This window comes from Hyla sarda, chromosome 7 (assembly GCF_029499605.1).
Source record: "Hyla sarda isolate aHylSar1 chromosome 7, aHylSar1.hap1, whole genome shotgun sequence".
Taxonomy (NCBI): domain Eukaryota; kingdom Metazoa; phylum Chordata; class Amphibia; order Anura; family Hylidae; genus Hyla; species Hyla sarda.
In genome coordinates, this window is record NC_079195.1 from 67,313,427 (window position 1) to 67,332,408 (window position 18,982).

General features: G+C 46.2%; 1 protein-coding gene across 2 annotated transcripts in view; it reads left to right on the forward strand.

Annotated features, from left to right (window-relative positions):
* LGI1 (leucine rich glioma inactivated 1) overlaps positions 1 to 18,982 on the forward strand; it is a 92,526-nt gene that overhangs the window by 53,984 nt on the left and 19,560 nt on the right. For both annotated transcript variants that reach the window (XM_056529458.1, XM_056529457.1), the window contains 2 exons: positions 2,975 to 3,046; positions 16,602 to 16,771. In XM_056529458.1, coding sequence (XP_056385433.1) covers positions 2,975 to 3,046; positions 16,602 to 16,771 — 242 coding nt within the window. The remainder of the gene's footprint in view (positions 1 to 2,974; positions 3,047 to 16,601; positions 16,772 to 18,982) is intronic.

Sequence of the window (18,982 nt, forward strand, 5' to 3'; positions counted from 1 at the left end):
CAACCGCACCAGCATATGGTCTCACAAGGGGTCTGAGGATCTCATCTCGGTACCTAATGGCAGTAAGGCTACCTCTGGCAAGCACATAGAATGGAATGTCACCCCACACCATTACTGACCCACCGCCAAACCGGTCATGCTGGAGGATGATGCAGGCAGCAGAAAGTTCTCCATGGCGTCTCCAGACTCTGTCATGTCTGTCATGTGCTCAGTGTGAACCTGCTTTCATCTGTGAGGAGTACAGGGCACCAGTGGCGAATTTGCCAATCTTAGGGTTCTCTGGCAAATGCCAAACGTCCTGCACTGTGTTGGGCTGTAAGCACAACCCCCACCTGTGGACGTTGGGCCCTCATACCACCCTCATGGAATCTGTTTTTGACTGTGTGAGTGGACACATGCACATTTGTGGCCTGCTGGAGGTCATTTTGCAGGGCTCTGGCTGTGCTCCTCCTTGCACAAAGGCGGAGGTAGCGGTTCTGCTGCGGGGTTGTTGCCCTCCTATGGCCTCCTCCACGTCTCTTGATGTACTGGCCTGTCTCTGGGTAGCGCCTCCATGCTCTGGACACTACGCTGACAGACACAGCAAACCTTCTTGCCACAGCTCGCATTGATGTGCCATCCTGGATGAGCTGCACAACCTGAGCCACTTGTGTGGATTGTAGACTCCGTCTCATGCTACCACTAGAATGAAAGCACCGCCAGCATTCAAAAGTGACCAGAACATCAGCCAACAAGCATAGGAACTGAGGAGTGGTATGTGGTCCCCACCTGCAGAACTACTCCTTTATTGAGGGTGTCTGGCTAATTGCCTATAATGTCCACATGTTGTCTGTTCCATTTGCACAACAGCATGTGAAATTGATTGTCAATCAGTGTTGCTTCCTGAGTGGACAGTGTGATTTCACAAAAGTGTCATTGACTTGGAGTTACATTGTGTTAAAGTGTTCCCTTTATTTTTTTTGAGCAGTGGACTTACTGTTTGCAGCAGGAGCTTTGCTTTTCACCTCTCCTGACTTCAGGGCTCAGATTAAACATTCCACTACTTTAATACCTAAAGCTCCTCTTGGCTGCTGATACGAGCGGCCTGGATGATATAGCCCTTACCTGTGCTGACATGGAATATATATTGTCATTATACTGTACCATAAGTAAAATAAAAAACATGGCCAAACAATAATCTCACTAGGAAGAGAGGAGTCTAGGAGTGCACAGATACTCCACAACTGCAGCGGCTTCAAACAATAGCAAAAAAAGGATCCAGCAATCCAACGGTACTATAAAACTTTGAAGCTTTATTTAATCCATATAAAAGTGCAAATGAACATATAAACAGTCTCAAGACAGGAACATAGAGGACTTGACCTGTTTCGAGGTGAATCACTTAAAGGAGATATATCATCCGGAAAGGGGGCGTTGTGACCTCCGCACGAATCAGCGATCGACACGGTCCCTCTGCATATCCCTATGGGAGAGCCGTTCGTCTATCTTCAGCTCTCCCAAAGAGATATACAGTATAGAGGGGGCGTGAAAGCCCAGGTTCGTGCGGGGTGGACATGCTCTGTTCCTTCAGATAGGGGATACGTTTTTGTTCATGTTCTCCTTTTGTCATATGTCTAAGGAAGCTGTGTACACTTTTTCACTTCTTACTTGGTAAAGCAGCTCAAACACTTCTTCCTGAGAAATTTGGTCCGCATATCACAGGAGACCCTATTATATGTCTTTACACAGGCAACTCTCACATCACCCAGCCCCCGACCTCTGTCTTTACTATAGCTCAGGAATTGAGGCACAGGTCTCAGTCCTACTTTTTTCAGGAGACCTCTCATGTGCTGTCCATACACTCCCCCAATTTACACCAAACCTCAGCTTTAAAGGGGTACTCCGGCGCTAAGACATCTTATCCCCTATCCAAAGGATAGGGGATAAGATGCCTGATCGCGGGGGTCCTGGTGATGGGGACCCCGTGATCTTGCATGCAGCACCCCGTTACCATCAGTCCCCGAAGCATGTTCGCTCTGGTCTCATTACTGGTGATCAGGGGGCCGGAGCATTGTGACATCACGGCCCCGCCCCTGTGTGATGTCACACTCTGCCCCCTCAATGCAAGCCTATGTGAGGGAGCGTGACAGCTGTCACGCCCCCTCCCGTAGGCTTGCATTGAGGGGGCGGAGCGTGATGCCACACGGGGGCGGGGCCGTGATGTCACAATGCTCCGGTCTTGTGATAGCCAGTAATCAGACGAACATGCTCCGGGGACTGATTGTAACGGGGTGCTGCATGGAAGATCACGGGGTCCCCATCACCAGGACCCCCGCGATCAGGCATCTTATCCCCTATACTTTGGATAGGGGATAAGATGTCTTAGCACTGGAGTACCCCTTTAACGCCTCATCAAGGTTCCTTTATCTTCAGTCCAGAAGACTGAGTTCTGTGGTCAGCCATAGCAATCCAAAATGACATCACTGCTGGGTTATCCAATCAGTGTCTAAGTATGGGAGAAAATCTCTGCAATGGACAATGGGGGAGATTTATCAAAACCTGTGCAGAGGACAAGTTGCTGAGTTGTCCATAGCAACCAATCAGATCGCTTCTTTCATTTTTTGAAAAGGCCTCTGAAAAATCAAAGAAGCGATCTGATTGGTTTCTAATGGCAACTCAACAACTTTTCTTCTGGACAGGTTTCTGCAATGTGTTTATGAAGCCCAAATGCACTGGTTGGTTTATTCCAAGAAGAAACATGACCACTGCAGCTAGAATAATAATATCATTACCTTGCCTTCCAAATGACATAGTAATGTTACAATAAACTCTGGTTCGCTTAGTATCCTGTTTTACTTTTAGGGTGATACATATGTAATATGAAATGTGTTATATTACGCACAAAGTCAGATCAAATTTCTCATGTCAGTTGTAAAGTGAACTGTATTTCTTACTATGACCTTTATATAAAGCTGTCATTCTGTTTGTATTACAGGAGCCTGGCCAATAATAACCTGCAATCTCTTCCAAAAGATGTCTTCAAAGGGCTGGACTCACTAACAAACGTGTAAGACAGGAGAAAAAGCTTATCTTATGTAGTGTTGCTCGCGAATATTCGCAATTCGAATATTATTCGCGAATATCGCATATTCGCGAATTTCGCGAATATAGCGCTATATATTCGTAATTACGAATATTCGTTTTTTTTTTTTTTTTCTTCACAGTACACATCACAGTGATCATCCCTCTCTGCTTCCAGCTTGTGTGGTGTAAAGAAGGCTCTAATACTACTGTGTGAGACTGGCATGCGAAAATTCGCATATACGAAAATTAGCATATGCTAATTTTCGCACATGCGAATTTTCACATATGTTAATTTTCGCATACGCGAAGTTTCACATATGCGAAAATAAAGCGAGAATATAACGACTATGCGAATATTCGCGAATATATGACGAATATTCGTCCATATATTCGCGAATATTCGCGAATTTGAATATGGCCTATGCCGCTCAACACTAATCTTATGATGTGTTAAAAAGTGTATGTCTATCTGTATGTAAATTCAGGTAGAAAAACAGAGATGGTCGCACATCTACAATCTTGTATAATGATCTGATTGCTTCTCAGCATAATATCAAAAACTAACAGGTTGTTAGTATACATTTTTGATCAAAAAGTACAAGCCCACTCGCCACGTCAAGGCCACCTATTTAGAGTGGGTCCCTAACGTCCCTAGCATAAAATGGCGCAGCACCGGGCGGCGACCACCACCGCCGCGACACCAATGCCCACAGGCATACAAGTAGGTATGTGTGTATGTTTGCAGGTATGTATATCCTTGTTTAGTAGGTATTCCATTCCAAAGGTTGTGTCTTTTCAATATGTCAGTATATATTGACTTTTTGTATGCTTGTGGTCTCCATATGTGGTTGGTATATATAACCTATATGTTAACTGGTAGCTTTTGAGGACTCAATCAAAGCCCCCTCAACACACACTATATCAGGTTGACCTTTACTGAGGCAGTCTTGTAATACGTTAAGTCTAACTGCTGAAAGGGCCCACAAACCCACCTTATATTCTTAAGCAGATGACACTGTGGCGACTACTAATTGTGTGCATGGTGTTTAGATTAGTTTGTGACGCCAGGGCACTGTTAGCCTACACTAATCGTGGGGACAATGATCACACTGATGCAAGGTTACTGATAACTATCTGTATTGAGGCAGGGATTGTTAATCTGTGAAAGTACAGACGTAAGTGCAGAGGGATGTGCAGAATGAACTAGATAGCCTTTTGCCTTGCTGAGATTTGTAGTTGCTGTTGTTGCAGACTTGAGATTAAATAGCAGCCCATGCTGACTTGAAGATTTTAGACAGACTGACTAAAGAAAATGTTTCCCCCCCAGAATTTTATGCTTACCGCTAGGCTTTGACTTTCACCTGAGCGATGGGGTGTCCAGAGATTGGCATGGTGGCAGATTTTGGATTTTTCCTCCTTAGGCCTCCTCTGACTTCTCCACACAGCACTGACTAGGCTGTATTGATCCTCACTTTCTCCTTCTCCTAACTACAACTGAACAGCTCCTCCCCCCTACACTACATAAAGGCCAATGTTGGGGGGCTCCCATTGGGCCGTCAGGGTCACCTGGTTCAGTATACAGCATTCCTTTAAAAATACAGTAACATTATTTATCACAATAAAACACAGTGCAATATAATAAAATACAAGATGGAGTAGTGGGTCCAGCACTGTAGCAGCAAGTATGCCTGAGGCAATCTTAAAGGAGTTCTGTAGTGAAACATACTTATCCCCTATCCTTTGGATAGCTATAGATCGCAGGGGGTCTGACCGCTGGCTCCCCCCGCGATCTCCTGAACGAGTTCTTGGCCCTCTGCTGGAAGGGGGGATGCAGACCCCCGCACGGAGCAGCGGCCGACATGCCCCCTCCATGTATCCCATTGAGATACATGGCGGGGGCGTGTCGGCCATGGCTTCCTGCGGGGGGTCTGAACAGACGCTTCCGGCAGACTGCTGGAGATCACGGGGGGTACCAATGGTCAGACCCCCCCGCGATCTATAACTTATCCCCTATCCTTTGGATAGGGGATAAGCTATGTTTCACTGCACTACTCCTTTAAGCCTACAGGACGACCTCCTGTTCTGGGACACCACAACATGGCCAAGTGACGGACCTTTCCTTTGCAGTAAAAAATCTTCACTCCATTTACAACATTTGACAGTCAGAGAGTTGATCAGCTGAGTATCACTTCTTGCACATATTAAAGTTTTCTTATCTTACAACAGTTACACAATAGGCATCAACCTTATGCAGGCCAAAATTTACAGGAAGAAATGCTTCTAGTAAACTTCTGCCATATTATTTTGCCAATTCAGAAGGGCAAGAACCTCCCCACTTCCCAAAATAAAGAGATTGCAAGGTGGGTAATGCACCGAAATATCATTGGGGGGTACTCAGAATACCCAACACAGTTATTCACTGAAAGTGTAATTGATTTGTTCTGGGCATAAGCAGTATGGCATCATTGGAATCAATTAGTAAGATCCATGTCTCCCCTCATTCTAGGAACTGGTTGTTACGCCGAGCGCTCCGGGTCCCCGCTCCTCCCCGGAGCGCTCGCTACACTTCCCTCACTGCAGCGCCCCGGTCGGTTCCACGGACCCGGGGCGCTGCGTTACCACCTCCGGCCGGGATGCGATTCGCGATGCGGGTAGCGCCCGCTCGCGATGCGCACCCCGGCTCCCGTACCTTACTCGCTCCCCGTCAGTTCTGTCCCGGCGCGCGCGGCCCCGCTCCCTAGGGCGCGCGCGCGCCGGGTCTTTGCGATTTAAAGGGCCACTGCACCGCTGATTGGTGCAGTGGTTCCAATTAGTGTTACACCTGTGCACTTCCCTATATCACCTCACTTCCCCTTCACTCCCTCGCCGGATCTTGTTGCCCTAGTGCCAGTGAAAGCGTTCCTTGTGTGTTCCTTGCCTGTGATTCCAGACCTTCTGCCGTTGCCCCTGACTACGATCCTTGCTGCCTGCCCCGACCTTCTGCTACGTCCGACCTTGCTTCTGTCTACTCCCTTGTACCGCGCCTATCTTCAGCAGCCAGAGAGGTTGAGCCGTTGCTAGGGGATACGACCTGGTCACTACCGCCGCAGCAAGACCATCCCGCTTTGCGGCGGGCTCTGGTGAAAACCAGTAGTGACTTAGAACCGATCCTCTAGCACGGTCCACGCCAATCCCTCTCTGGCACAGAGGATCCACTACCTGCCAGCCGGCATCGTGACAGTAGATCCGGCCATGGATCCCGCTGAAGTTCCTCTGCCAGTTGTCGCTGACCTCACCACGGTGGTCGCCCAGCAGTCACAACAGATTGCGCAACAAGGCCAACAGCTGTCTCAACTGACTGTTATGCTACAACAGTTACTACCACAGCTCCAGCAATCATCTCCTCCGCCAGCTCCTGTACCTCCTCCGCAGCGAGTGGCCGCTTCTGGAATACGACTATCCTTGCCGGATAAATTTGATGGGGACTCTAAGTTTTGCCGTGGCTTTCTTTCCCAATGTTCATTACACTTGGAGATGATGTCGGACCAGTTCCCCACTGAAAGGTCTAAGGTGGCTTTCGTAGTCAGCCTGCTGTCTGGAAAAGCCCTGGCTTGGGCCACACCGCTCTGGGACCGCAATGACCTCGTCACTGCCTCTGTACACTCCTTCCTCTCGGAAATTCGAAGTGTCTTTGAGGAACCTGCCCGAGCCTCTTCTGCTGAGACTGCCCTGTTGAACCTGGTCCAGGGTAATTCTTCCGTTGGCGAGTATGCCGTACAGTTCCGTACCCTTGCTTCAGAATTATCCTGGAATAATGAGGCACTCTGCGCGACCTTTAAAAAAGGCCTATCCAGCAACATTAAAGATGTTCTGGCCGCACGAGAAATCCCTGCTAACCTACATGAACTCATCCATCTTGCCACTCGCATTGACATGCGTTTTTCCGAACGGCGTCAGGAGCTCCGCCAGGATATGGACTCTGTTCGCACGAGGCGTTTCTTCTCCCCGGCTCCTCTCTCCTCTGGTCCCCTGCAATCTGTTCCTGTGCCTCCCGCCGTGGAGGCTATGCAGGTCGACCGGTCTCGCCTGACACCCCAAGAGAGGACACGACGCCGCATGGAGAATCTCTGCCTGTACTGTGCTAGTACCGAACACTTCCTGAAGGATTGTCCTATCCGTCCTCCCCGCCTGGAAAGACGTCCGCTGACTCCGCACAAAGGTGAGACAGTCCTTGATGTCTACTCTGCTTCTCCACGTCTTACTGTGCCTGTGCGGATGTCTGCCTCTGCCTTCTCCTTCTCTGCTGTGGCCTTCTTGGACTCTGGATCTGCAGGAAATTTCATCTTAGCCTCTCTCGTCAACAGGTTCAACATCCCGGTGACCAGTCTCGCCAGACCCCTCTACATCAATTGTGTAAACAATGAAAGATTGGACTGTACTATACGTTTCCGCACGGAGCCCCTTCTAATGTGCATCGGATCTCATCACGAGAGGATTGAACTGTTGGTCCTCCCCAATTGCACTTCTGAAATCCTTCTTGGACTTCCCTGGCTTCAACTCCATTCCCCAATCCTGGATTGGTCCACTGGGGAGATCAAGAGTTGGGGGCCCTCTTGTTCCAAGGACTGCTTAAAACCGGTTCCCAGTAAACCTTGCCGTGTCCCTGTGCTTCCTCATGTAACCGGTCTCCCTAAGGCCTATATGGACTTTGCGGACGTTTTTTGCAAAAAACAAGCTGAGACTCTACCTCCTCACAGGCCTTATGATTGTCCCATTGACCTCCTCCCGGGCACTACTCCACCCCGGGGCAGAATCTATCCTCTGTCCGTCCCAGAGACTCTTGCCATGTCTGAATACGTCCAAGAAAATTTAAAAAAGGGCTTTATCCGTAAATCCTCCTCTCCTGCCGGAGCCGGATTTTTCTTTGTGTCCAAAAAAGATGGCTCTCTACGTCCTTGCATTGACTACCGCGGTCTTAATAAAATCACGGTTAAGAACCGCTACCCCCTACCCCTCATCTCTGAACTCTTTGATCGTCTCCAAGGTGCCCATATTTTTACCAAACTGGACTTAAGAGGTGCTTATAATCTCATCCGCATCAGAGAGGGGGATGAATGGAAAACGGCATTTAACACCAGAGATGGACACTTTGAGTATCTGGTCATGCCCTTTGGTCTATGCAACGCCCCTGCCGTCTTCCAAGACTTTGTTAATGAAATTTTTCGTGATCTACTATACTCCTGTGTTGTTGTATATCTGGACGATATCCTGATTTTTTCTGCCAATCTTGAAGAACACCGCCAGCATGTCCGTATGGTTCTTCAGAGACTTCGTGATAATCAACTCTATGCCAAAATAGAGAAATGTCTGTTTGAATGCCAATCTCTTCCTTTTCTAGGATACTTGGTCTCTGGCCAGGGACTACAAATGGACCCAGATAAACTCTCTGCCGTCTTAGATTGGCCACGCCCCTCCGGACTCCGTGCCATCCAACGTTTTTTGGGGTTCGCCAATTATTACAGGCAATTTATTCCACATTTTTCTACCATTGTGGCTCCTATTGTGGCTTTAACAAAAAAAAATGCCGATCCCAAGTCTTGGCCTCCTCAAGCGGAAGACGCCTTTAAACGACTCAAGTCTGCCTTTTCTTCGGCTCCCGTGCTCTCCAGACCTGACCCATCTAAACCCTTCCTATTGGAGGTTGATGCCTCCTCAGTGGGAGCTGGAGCTGTCCTTCTACAAAAAAACTCTTCCGGGCATGCTGTTACTTGTGGTTTTTTTTCCAGGACCTTCTCTCCGGCGGAGAGGAACTACTCCATCGGGGATCGAGAGCTTCTAGCCATTAAATTAGCACTTGAGGAATGGAGGCATCTGCTGGAGGGATCAAGATTTCCAGTTATTATTTACACCGATCACAAGAACCTCTCCTACCTCCAGTCTGCCCAACGGCTGAATCCTCGTCAGGCCAGGTGGTCTCTGTTCTTTGCCCGATTTAATTTTGAAATTCACTTTCGGCCTGCTGATAAAAACATTAGGGCCGATGCTCTCTCTCGTTCCTCAGATGCCTCTGAAATTGAACTCTCTCCTCAACACATCATTCCTCCTGACTGCCTGATTTCCACTTCTCCAGCCTCCATCAGGCAAACTCCTCCAGGAAAGACCTTTGTTTCTCCACGCCAACGCCTTGGGATCCTCAAATGGGGTCACTCCTCCCATCTCGCAGGTCATGCGGGCATCAAGAAATCTGTGCAACTCATCTCTCGCTTCTATTGGTGGCCGACTCTAGAGACTGATGTGGTGGACTTTGTGCGAGCCTGCACTATCTGTGCCCGGGATAAGACTCCTCGCCAGAAGCCCGCTGGTTTTCTTCATCCTCTACCTGTCCCCGAACAACCTTGGTCTCTGATTGGTATGGATTTTATTACTGACTTACCCCCATCCCATGGCAACACTGTTATTTGGGTGGTCGTTGATCGATTCTCCAAAATGGCACATTTCATCCCTCTTCCTGGTCTTCCTTCAGCGCCTCAGTTGGCTAAACAATTTTTTGTACACATTTTTCGTCTTCACGGGTTGCCTACACAGATCGTCTCGGATAGAGGCGTCCAATTTGTGTCTAAATTCTGGAGGGCTCTCTGTAAACAACTCAAGATTAAATTAAATTTTTCTTCTGCATACCATCCTCAATCCAATGGACAAGTAGAGAGAATTAACCAGATCTTGGGTGACTATTTACGACATTTTGTTTCCTCCCGCCAGGATGACTGGGCAGATCTTCTACCTTGGGCCGAATTCTCGTATAATTTCAGAATCTCTGAATCTTCCTCCAAATCTCCGTTTTTCGTGGTGTACGGCCGTCACCCTCTTCCCCCCCTCCCTACCCCCTTGCCCTCTGGTCTGCCCGCTGTGGATGAAATTTCTCGTGATCTTTCCACCATATGGAAAGAGACCCAAAATTCTCTCTTACAGGCTTCTTCTCGCATGAAGAGATTCGCAGATAAGAAAAGAAGAGCTCCTCCCATTTTTTCCCCTGGAGACAAGGTATGGCTCTCCGCTAAATATGTCCGTTTCCGTGTCCCGAGCTATAAGTTGGGACCACGCTATCTTGGTCCTTTTAAAGTTTTGTGTCAAATTAATCCTGTCTCTTACAAACTTCTTCTTCCTCCTTCTCTTCGTATCCCTAATGCCTTTCACGTCTCTCTTCTTAAACCTCTCATCCTCAACCGTTTTTCTCCTAAATCTGTTCCTCCCACTCCTGTTTCCGGCTCCTCGGACATCTTCTCTGTTAAAGAGATTTTGGCCTCTAAAAAGGTCAGGGGAAGAACTTTTTTTTTAGTGGATTGGGAGGGTTGTGGTCCAGAAGAGAGGTCCTGGGAACCTGAGGACAATATCCTGGACAAAAGTCTGATCCTCAGGTTCTCAGGCCCCAAGAAGAGGGGGAGACCCAAGGGGGGGGGTACTGTTACGCCGAGCGCTCCGGGTCCCCGCTCCTCCCCGGAGCGCTCGCTACACTTCCCTCACTGCAGCGCCCCGGTCGGTTCCACGGACCCGGGGCGCTGCGTTACCACCTCCGGCCGGGATGCGATTCGCGATGCGGGTAGCGCCCGCTCGCGATGCGCACCCCGGCTCCCGTACCTTACTCGCTCCCCGTCAGTTCTGTCCCGGCGCGCGCGGCCCCGCTCCCTAGGGCGCGCGCGCGCCGGGTCTTTGCGATTTAAAGGGCCACTGCACCGCTGATTGGTGCAGTGGTTCCAATTAGTGTTACACCTGTGCACTTCCCTATATCACCTCACTTCCCCTTCACTCCCTCGCCGGATCTTGTTGCCCTAGTGCCAGTGAAAGCGTTCCTTGTGTGTTCCTTGCCTGTGATTCCAGACCTTCTGCCGTTGCCCCTGACTACGATCCTTGCTGCCTGCCCCGACCTTCTGCTACGTCCGACCTTGCTTCTGTCTACTCCCTTGTACCGCGCCTATCTTCAGCAGCCAGAGAGGTTGAGCCGTTGCTAGGGGATACGACCTGGTCACTACCGCCGCAGCAAGACCATCCCGCTTTGCGGCGGGCTCTGGTGAAAACCAGTAGTGACTTAGAACCGATCCTCTAGCACGGTCCACGCCAATCCCTCTCTGGCACAGAGGATCCACTACCTGCCAGCCGGCATCGTGACACTGGTCTTAATGACATATCAGACAATAAGTAAATAAGGGATTCTTATGGTTCCCAGAAAAACAGAAAACAGCAGTATGGAGTTATATGTACTGTAGTCAGCAATAGTAGCTGCTCCCTAAGGAACATGCTGTGGTGGAGGTTTAGGAAGCGAAAGATACTCCAGACTTGATTAGATGTCTAATCTCTGGCTAATCTGACTACGTCTAGATGTCTAGATAAGATCCCTTCATTAACTCAGATTTTCCTAGTATATTTGAAAATGAGTGATAATGATGGTGGAGACTAAAATATGGGTCCACATTGCAGCATTTCAGGCTCTACTGACTTGCAGTATACGCAGCAATAGCCATCTTGTAATAGAAAAAATAACCATTGGTGAAATGCTACCAAGATGAATTATGGTCATGTCCAAAATTAGACAACATTTAAAGTGGTACTCCGCCCCTAGACATCTTATCCCCTATCCAAAGGATTGTCCCTGATTGTGGGGGTCTCACCGCTGGGAACCCCCACGATCTCCCTGCTGCACCCAACGTTCGTTTAAAGTGTCGGGTTCAGTGCCAGAGGCCCGTGACGTCACGGCCATGCCCCCTCAATGCAAGTCTATGGGAGGGGTGTGATGGATGTCATGCCCCCTTCCATAGGCTTGCCTTAAGGGGGTATGGCCAAGGCGTCACAAGCTGGACGTGACCGTGACGTTACGAGCCTCCGCCCAGCATCGCCAGTCATCCGGCACGGAGTGAAGTTCGCTCCGTGCACCAGATGTCTGGGGTGCCACAGCCAATGAGACATCTTACCCCCTATCCTTTAGATAGGGGATAAGATGTCTAGGGACGGAGTACCCTAAACTGGGGCACATGTGCTTTGGGAAATATGTCAGAATTCTGGTGGAAATTGTGGCAAAAAATCTTATGTATGTATGCCATACTTTTTAGACACTTTTTACACCTCACTAGACACTTTTCTAAGTTGTCTTCCATAAAAGGGTGTTGCTAAGTAGAGTCCTAAAATGTGCCAAATTTATTAATACCATGCACCACAATTTTACAATTTTAGTAATCTAAAGTAAGCTACCTAAGAGGTGGTGTAGCTAATAGAAAATTGCCTACTATGTATCTATGCAATACTGAATTATATGCAATCGTGTTGCCTATTGGCATTGTTTAGTTAACATAAATCAATCAGTAGCGCAACAAAATATCCCAATGTGCCGGTAAATCCTGTTCTTTAGACATTACCCATAATCCCAGATGATTTGGAATATCAGGTTACCCTTTGTTTTACCCATAAACTGTTTTCTTTCGACTTGTTTAATGGAAATCCCTTATTAATTACATGTCTGGAGAGTTCCTGGCAGAGTAATTCACATGAGGAATACTGTTATGGGATAAATGTTAGCCTTGAAGGGAAATGAATGCTCTTGCTCCGGTCTTCACTTGTGGAAGGATTATCGCTATACAGCTATTTCAATTATACTAAAAGGGAGACATCTTATGAGAAGGCGATGTTATTATTTTAAGGTAGTACCCACTTCTTCCTTAAATATATAATAGTGCTGTCTACAGTCTATTAGACTACATGTTGTAGTGGCTCCTGACCACCACATATATACATAAGGGATACTACGGTGGAAAACATTTTTTTTTTTTTTTTAAATCAACTAGTGCCAGAAAGATAAACAGATTTGTAAATTACTTCTATTAAAAAATCTTTATCCTTCCAGTACTTTTTAGCAGCTGTATCCTACACAGGAAATTCTTTCCTTTTTGAATTTCTTTTTTTTGTCTTGTCCACAGTGCTCTCTGCTGACACCTGATGCCCGTATTAGGAACTGTCCAGAGCAGGAGAAAATACCCATTGCAAACCTATGCTGCTCTGGACAGTTCCTGACACAGACAGAGGTGTCAGCAGAGAGCAATGTGGACAAGACAAAAAAGAAATTGAAAAAGAAAAGAATTTCCTCTGTAGCATACAGCTGCTAAAATGTACTGAAAGAGTAAAGATTTTTTAATAGAAGTAATTTACAAATCTGGTTAACTTTCCGGCACCAGTTGATTTAAAAAAAAGGTTTTCCACCGGAGTACCCCTTTAAGTCACAGCCAGCCCTGGCTTATACCTCTCAGAACAATAGGGTTCAGTGGAAAAAATCCAACGCACCTGACTCTTCTCTCCTAAAACATTTCCTGTTTGAGTCAGACGGCCACCATGCACCTTAGAACAATGTTTCCCAACCAGGGTGCCTCCAGCTGTTTCAAAACTGTTTCCCAATCAGGGTGTTTCCAGCTGTTGCAAAACTACAACTCCCAGCATGCCCGAACAGCCTTTGGCTGTCCGGGCATGCTGAGAGATGTAGTTTTGCAACAGCTGGAGGCACCCTGCTTGGGAATCACTGCCTTAGGCTGGGTTCACACTACGTTTTCTCCCATACGGGAGCGCATACGGCAGGGGGGAGCTAAAAGCTCGCGCTCCCGTATGTGACCGTATGCGCTCCCATATGTCATTCATTTCAATGAGCCGGCCGGAGTGAAACGTTCGGTCCGGTCGGCTCATTTTTGCGCCGTATGCGCTTTTACAACCGGACCTAAAACCGTGGTTGACCACAGTTTTAGGTCCGGTTGTAAAAGCGCATACGGCGCAAAAATGAGCCGACCGGACCGAACGTTTCACTCCGGTCGGCTCATTGAAATGAATGACATACGGGAGCGCATACGGTCACATACGGGAGCGCAAGCTTTTAGCTCCCCCCTGCCGTATGCGCTCCCGTATGGGAGAAAACGTAGTGTGAACCCAGCCTTAGACAGTTGAGTGAACCTGCCAAAGGCAGAAAAATGCTGAAAAAGCCATTTTTTTTGCACAATGTTCAGACTTTTGGTGGGTTTACATCACATTCAACACTCTTAAGAAAGGGGGTGGAGCATTGGCGTAAAGAGGCATATATGCTGTGGCCTGTCAGATTTACTATAATTTACGGCGTGAATTATAGTAAAATATCTGCACAAACTCTGAGCTGTGGTACATTTCACTATGTGGTACACGGCCTGGGCTGTACAGTGGCAGATGTATTAAGAAGCTGGTGCAACATAATAAATAGCTGGTGCCTCATAATAAATCTGCCAAAGCAAACAGCAGCTGGGGGGTTTACTTAACCCCTTAAGGACCGGGGGTTTTTCCGTTTTTGCATTTTCGTTTTTTGCTCCTTGCCTTTAAAAAATCATAACTCTTTCAATTTTGCACCTAAAAATCCATATGATGGCTTATTTTTTGCACCACCAATTCTACTTTGTAATGACGTCAGTCATTGTGCCCAAAAATCTACGGTGAAACGGGAAAAAAAATCATTGTGAGACAAAATTGAAAAAAAAAACGCCATTTTGTAACTTTTGGGGGCTTCCGTTTCTACGTAGTACATTTTTCGGTAAAAATGACACCTTATCTTTATTCTGTAGGTCCATACGATTAAAATGATACCCTACTTATACAGGTTTGAATTTGTCGCACTTCTGGAAAAAATCATAACTTCATGCAGAAAAATTTATACGTTTAAAATTGTCATCTTCTGACCCCTATAACTTTTTTATTTTTCCGTGTATGGGGCGGTATGAGGGCTCATTTTTTGCGCCGTGATCTGAAGTTTTTAACGGTATCATTTTTGCATTGATAGGACTTATTGATCGCTTTTTATTCATTTTTTCATGATATAGAAAGTGACCAAAAATGCACTATTTTGGACTTTCGAATTTTTTTGCGCGCACGCCATTGACCGTGCGGTTTAATTAACGATATATTTTTATAATTCGGACATTTCCGCACGCGGCGATACCATTTATGTTTATTTTTATTTTTATTTACACTGTGTTTTTTCTTTTATGGGAAAAGGGGGGTGATTCAAACTTTTAATAGGGAAGGGGTTAAATGATGTTTATTCACTTTTTTTTTGCACTTTTTTTTTGCAGTGTTATAGGTCCCATAGGGACCTATAACACTGCACACACTGATCTTTCACATTGATCACTGGTTTCTCATAAGAAACCAGTGATCGATGATTCTGCCGCATGACTGCTCATGCCTGGATCTCAGGTACTGAGCAGTCATTCGGCGATCGGACAGCGAGGAGGCAGGTAGGGGCCCTCCCGCTGTCCTGTCAGCTGTTCGGGATGCCGCGATTTCACCGCGGCTATCCCGAACAGCCCACTGAGCTAGCCGGCATGCTTTCGGTTTCACTTTAGACGCGGCGTTCAACTTTGAACGCCGCGTCTAAAGGGTTAATAGCGCGCGGCACAGCGATCAATGCCGCGCGCTATTAGCCACGGGTCCCGGCCGTTGTTAGAGGCCGGGCCCGAACCGCTATGACGCGGGGCCACGCCGTGGCCCCGCGTTATAGATCGGGAGTGGACACATGACGTTCCAGTACGTCATGTGTCCTTAAGGGGTTAAAGGGGTACTCCGATGGAAAACTTTTTTTTTTTTTTTTTTATGAACTGGTGCCAGAAAGTTAAACAGATTTGTAAATTACTTCTATTAAAACATCTTTATCCTTCCAGTACTTATTAGCAGCTGTATGCTGCAGAGGAAATTCTTTGCTTTTTGATTTTCTTCTTTGTCTAGTCCACAGTGCTCTCTGCTGACACCTCTGTCCGTGTCAGGAACTGTCCAGAGCAGCATAGGTTTGCTATGAGGATTTTGATACGGGCATCAGGTGTCAGACAAGACAAAAAAAAATTCAAAAAGAAAATAATTTCTTCTGTAGCATACAGCTGCTAAAAAGTACTGGAAGGATAAATATTTTTTAGTAGAAGTCATTTACAAATCTGTTTAACTTTCTGGCACCAGTTCATTTAAAAAAAATGTTTTCCACCGTAGTACCCCTTTAACTCTCCTCACAGACTGTGCAGAACTTACGTTTATATGGGGTGGTCAGGAGCCACTAGCATATAGTCTAATAGACTGTAGACAGCACTATTATATCTTTAAAGGAGAACTCCAGAATATAAAAATTGTCCCCCATACTGCTGGCAGTAAAGAAAAATAAAGATACATACCTTACTCCGCTCCCCCTGGGCCTCCGGTAACCCGGTGTACCCCTTTAAGACCAGCATGTAATACAGTTCTTGTTTAGGAAATGTTTTTTTTTTTTGAGTGCTCAGTTGGGATAATGGGGAGCTTACTGGACTTCGGGGGGAGGTCTATGGTCATCTATGTAAACCTGCTGTATATTTGTTTAGCCAAGTGAGGAGCAGACACCAGGCCCACATACACCTGGAAAAGGCCCTTTTTACCACCAGTTTAGCTTTCCTGCACATTTCGTCACCAGGAACAGTGGAATTTTATTTCAAGTGTTTTCTTTATTCTGCTGCTCTTCATCTTACATCTGTTTCCTCTTTTATATATTTTAGAGACCTAAGGGGTAACTCCTTTCATTGTGACTGCAAATTGAAATGGCTGGTAGAATGGCTGGATAAAACCAATGCAACAGTAGAGCAGATTTATTGTGAAAGCCCTCCCGAATATAAAGGACGCAAAATCAACAGCCTGTCTGCAAAAGATTTTGACTGCATAACAACAGGTAAATATGACTGAGAAATAAAGTCTTTCCTTGGTTTATATGGACTGGGATGCATGCATTTTAGTGTTTTCCATCTATTTGAACTATTTTAATTTGTAAAAACCTAGGCGGGTCTGATGACTTTAGCTGGGTTCACACTGCATAAAAATCTGATTTTTTTTTTTTTTTTTTACATGCAGATATTTCAGGGAATACGCACTGAAAATTTTACATTGCTTGAACCCAGCCTTGGAGACAGACAGCTCCATATTGTATTATCTGTATAGGCCGTACAACATGTAAAGGTTTATATGAAGCCCCAGGCTTCTGTGTTCATGAACGCCGAAGTGCCGTCCCTGAGATCGCAGGGGGGTCCTAGTGGCTGGACCCCCATGATCAGACATGTTATCCCCTATCCTTTGGATAGGGGATAGCATGTCTAGTGGCCGAGTACCCCTTTAAGGTTTATACACATGGATTTGGGGATTTCCTGCTATTATTTTTTGCAGATATGCTGAAGCTTTGTTGGGTTGCATGGGAACCATTAGTGAACAACCATTTTCAAGTCTCTCAAGAGATGTGTAATTGGTGTTAAGTCAGGGCTCTGGTTGGGCCACTCAAGGACATTCACTGAGTTGTCCCTAAGCTGCTCCTGTGTTATGTAGGCTGTGTGCTTATTTCTTGTAAGGTGAACCTTCAGCCCAGTCTTAGGTCCAGAACACTCAGAATCAGGTTGTTATTTCTAATATCTCTGTTCTCTGTCATAAAGCCCAGATTGGTGGAGGCTGCAGTGCTGAATGATCAAAGGGAAGTAGAAAGATGATACCCAGCACTCACCAGTGATGCGCAGTTAAGATTTATTATCCCATTGCATAGTACAAGGACGCGTTTCGGCGTGGGAGCCTTCCTCAGCTTTCTGCCTAGGCAGACAGCTGAGGAAGGCTCCCACGCCGAAACGCATCCTTCTACTACACTATGGCATAATAAAGCTTCACTGTGCATAACTGGTGAGTGCTGGGTATCATCTTTCTTCTACCTGTGGCTTTACCCTACCTCGTGCACCACCGCAGATTCCAAGTGCCAACATATCCCTATATTGATCTTATGGAAGTGTCTCCCCATCTGCACACAGATCATTGGAGCTCAACCAAGGGATTCTTGTTTACCTCTCTTACCAGAGAAATCAAGAAAAATGGGAGGAACCAGAGCTAAATTTCAAGTGTCATAGTATGCGCCAAGGGTGTGAATACTTAAAAAATTCTAAAATTCTGTTTTCACATTCTTATTATGGGGTATTGCATGCATATTGATGGGGAAAATTATTATTTTTTAATTTATCACAAAGCCATATATAACAAAATGTCAAAGAAGTGAAAGGGTCTGAGGACTTTCTGAATACATGAGAGGAGATTTATCAACACCTTTCCAGAAGAAAAGTTGCTGAGTTGCCCATGGCAACCAGTCAGATCACTTCTTTCAGTTTTGAAAATGAAGCAAGGCACAATGAAGGAATTCGGGAGATAAGAGGTAGGATAAGAGCCAAGGAATATAGGAAAATTCTTTATTATAGCATACAACGCGTTTCTGAGCCGAGTTGGCTCTTTCATCAGGCATGCAAACATAGCTAAAAGGCCGGTATATATAGGTAGACAAAATGAATATCATGAACACTTGATCATCTCGTTTAATCCATCTGGGTTCAAAGAATGAATCTTGAAGATCCAGAAGGACTCTCGATTGATCAGTTGTTGTAAACGGTTTATATTATCCATAGGGATGGAATCTATTACACAAAGGGAGAGACCTTACGTATCACCGCCATGTGATAAAGTTATATGGCGGGATACACTGTGGAGCATGAATTTGTTATTAATGTTAAAACAATGCTTATTCATTCTAGCTCGCAAGGTTTGTGTGGTGCAGCCAACATATTGAATGCCGCAAGTGCATGTTAGTAAATACACCACATAAGAAGACGAGCAATTAGAGGAAACTATTAATCTAAATTTTTCACCTGTGGCTTTGGATGAAAATTCTTTTGTGCCCCCAGGTGGTATCCACGAGCAACAGAGACATCTTGCATTATTACATGCAAAGGTCCCCGCCGGAGTTGAGCTGTCAGATGAGGTAATTTGCTTTTGTTTTTTAGATTTTCTCATTCGGCTAGGTGCTAGATAATTATGTAGTTTCTTAGCACGTCGAAAAGTGAGAATTGGTTTCCGTGGGATAACT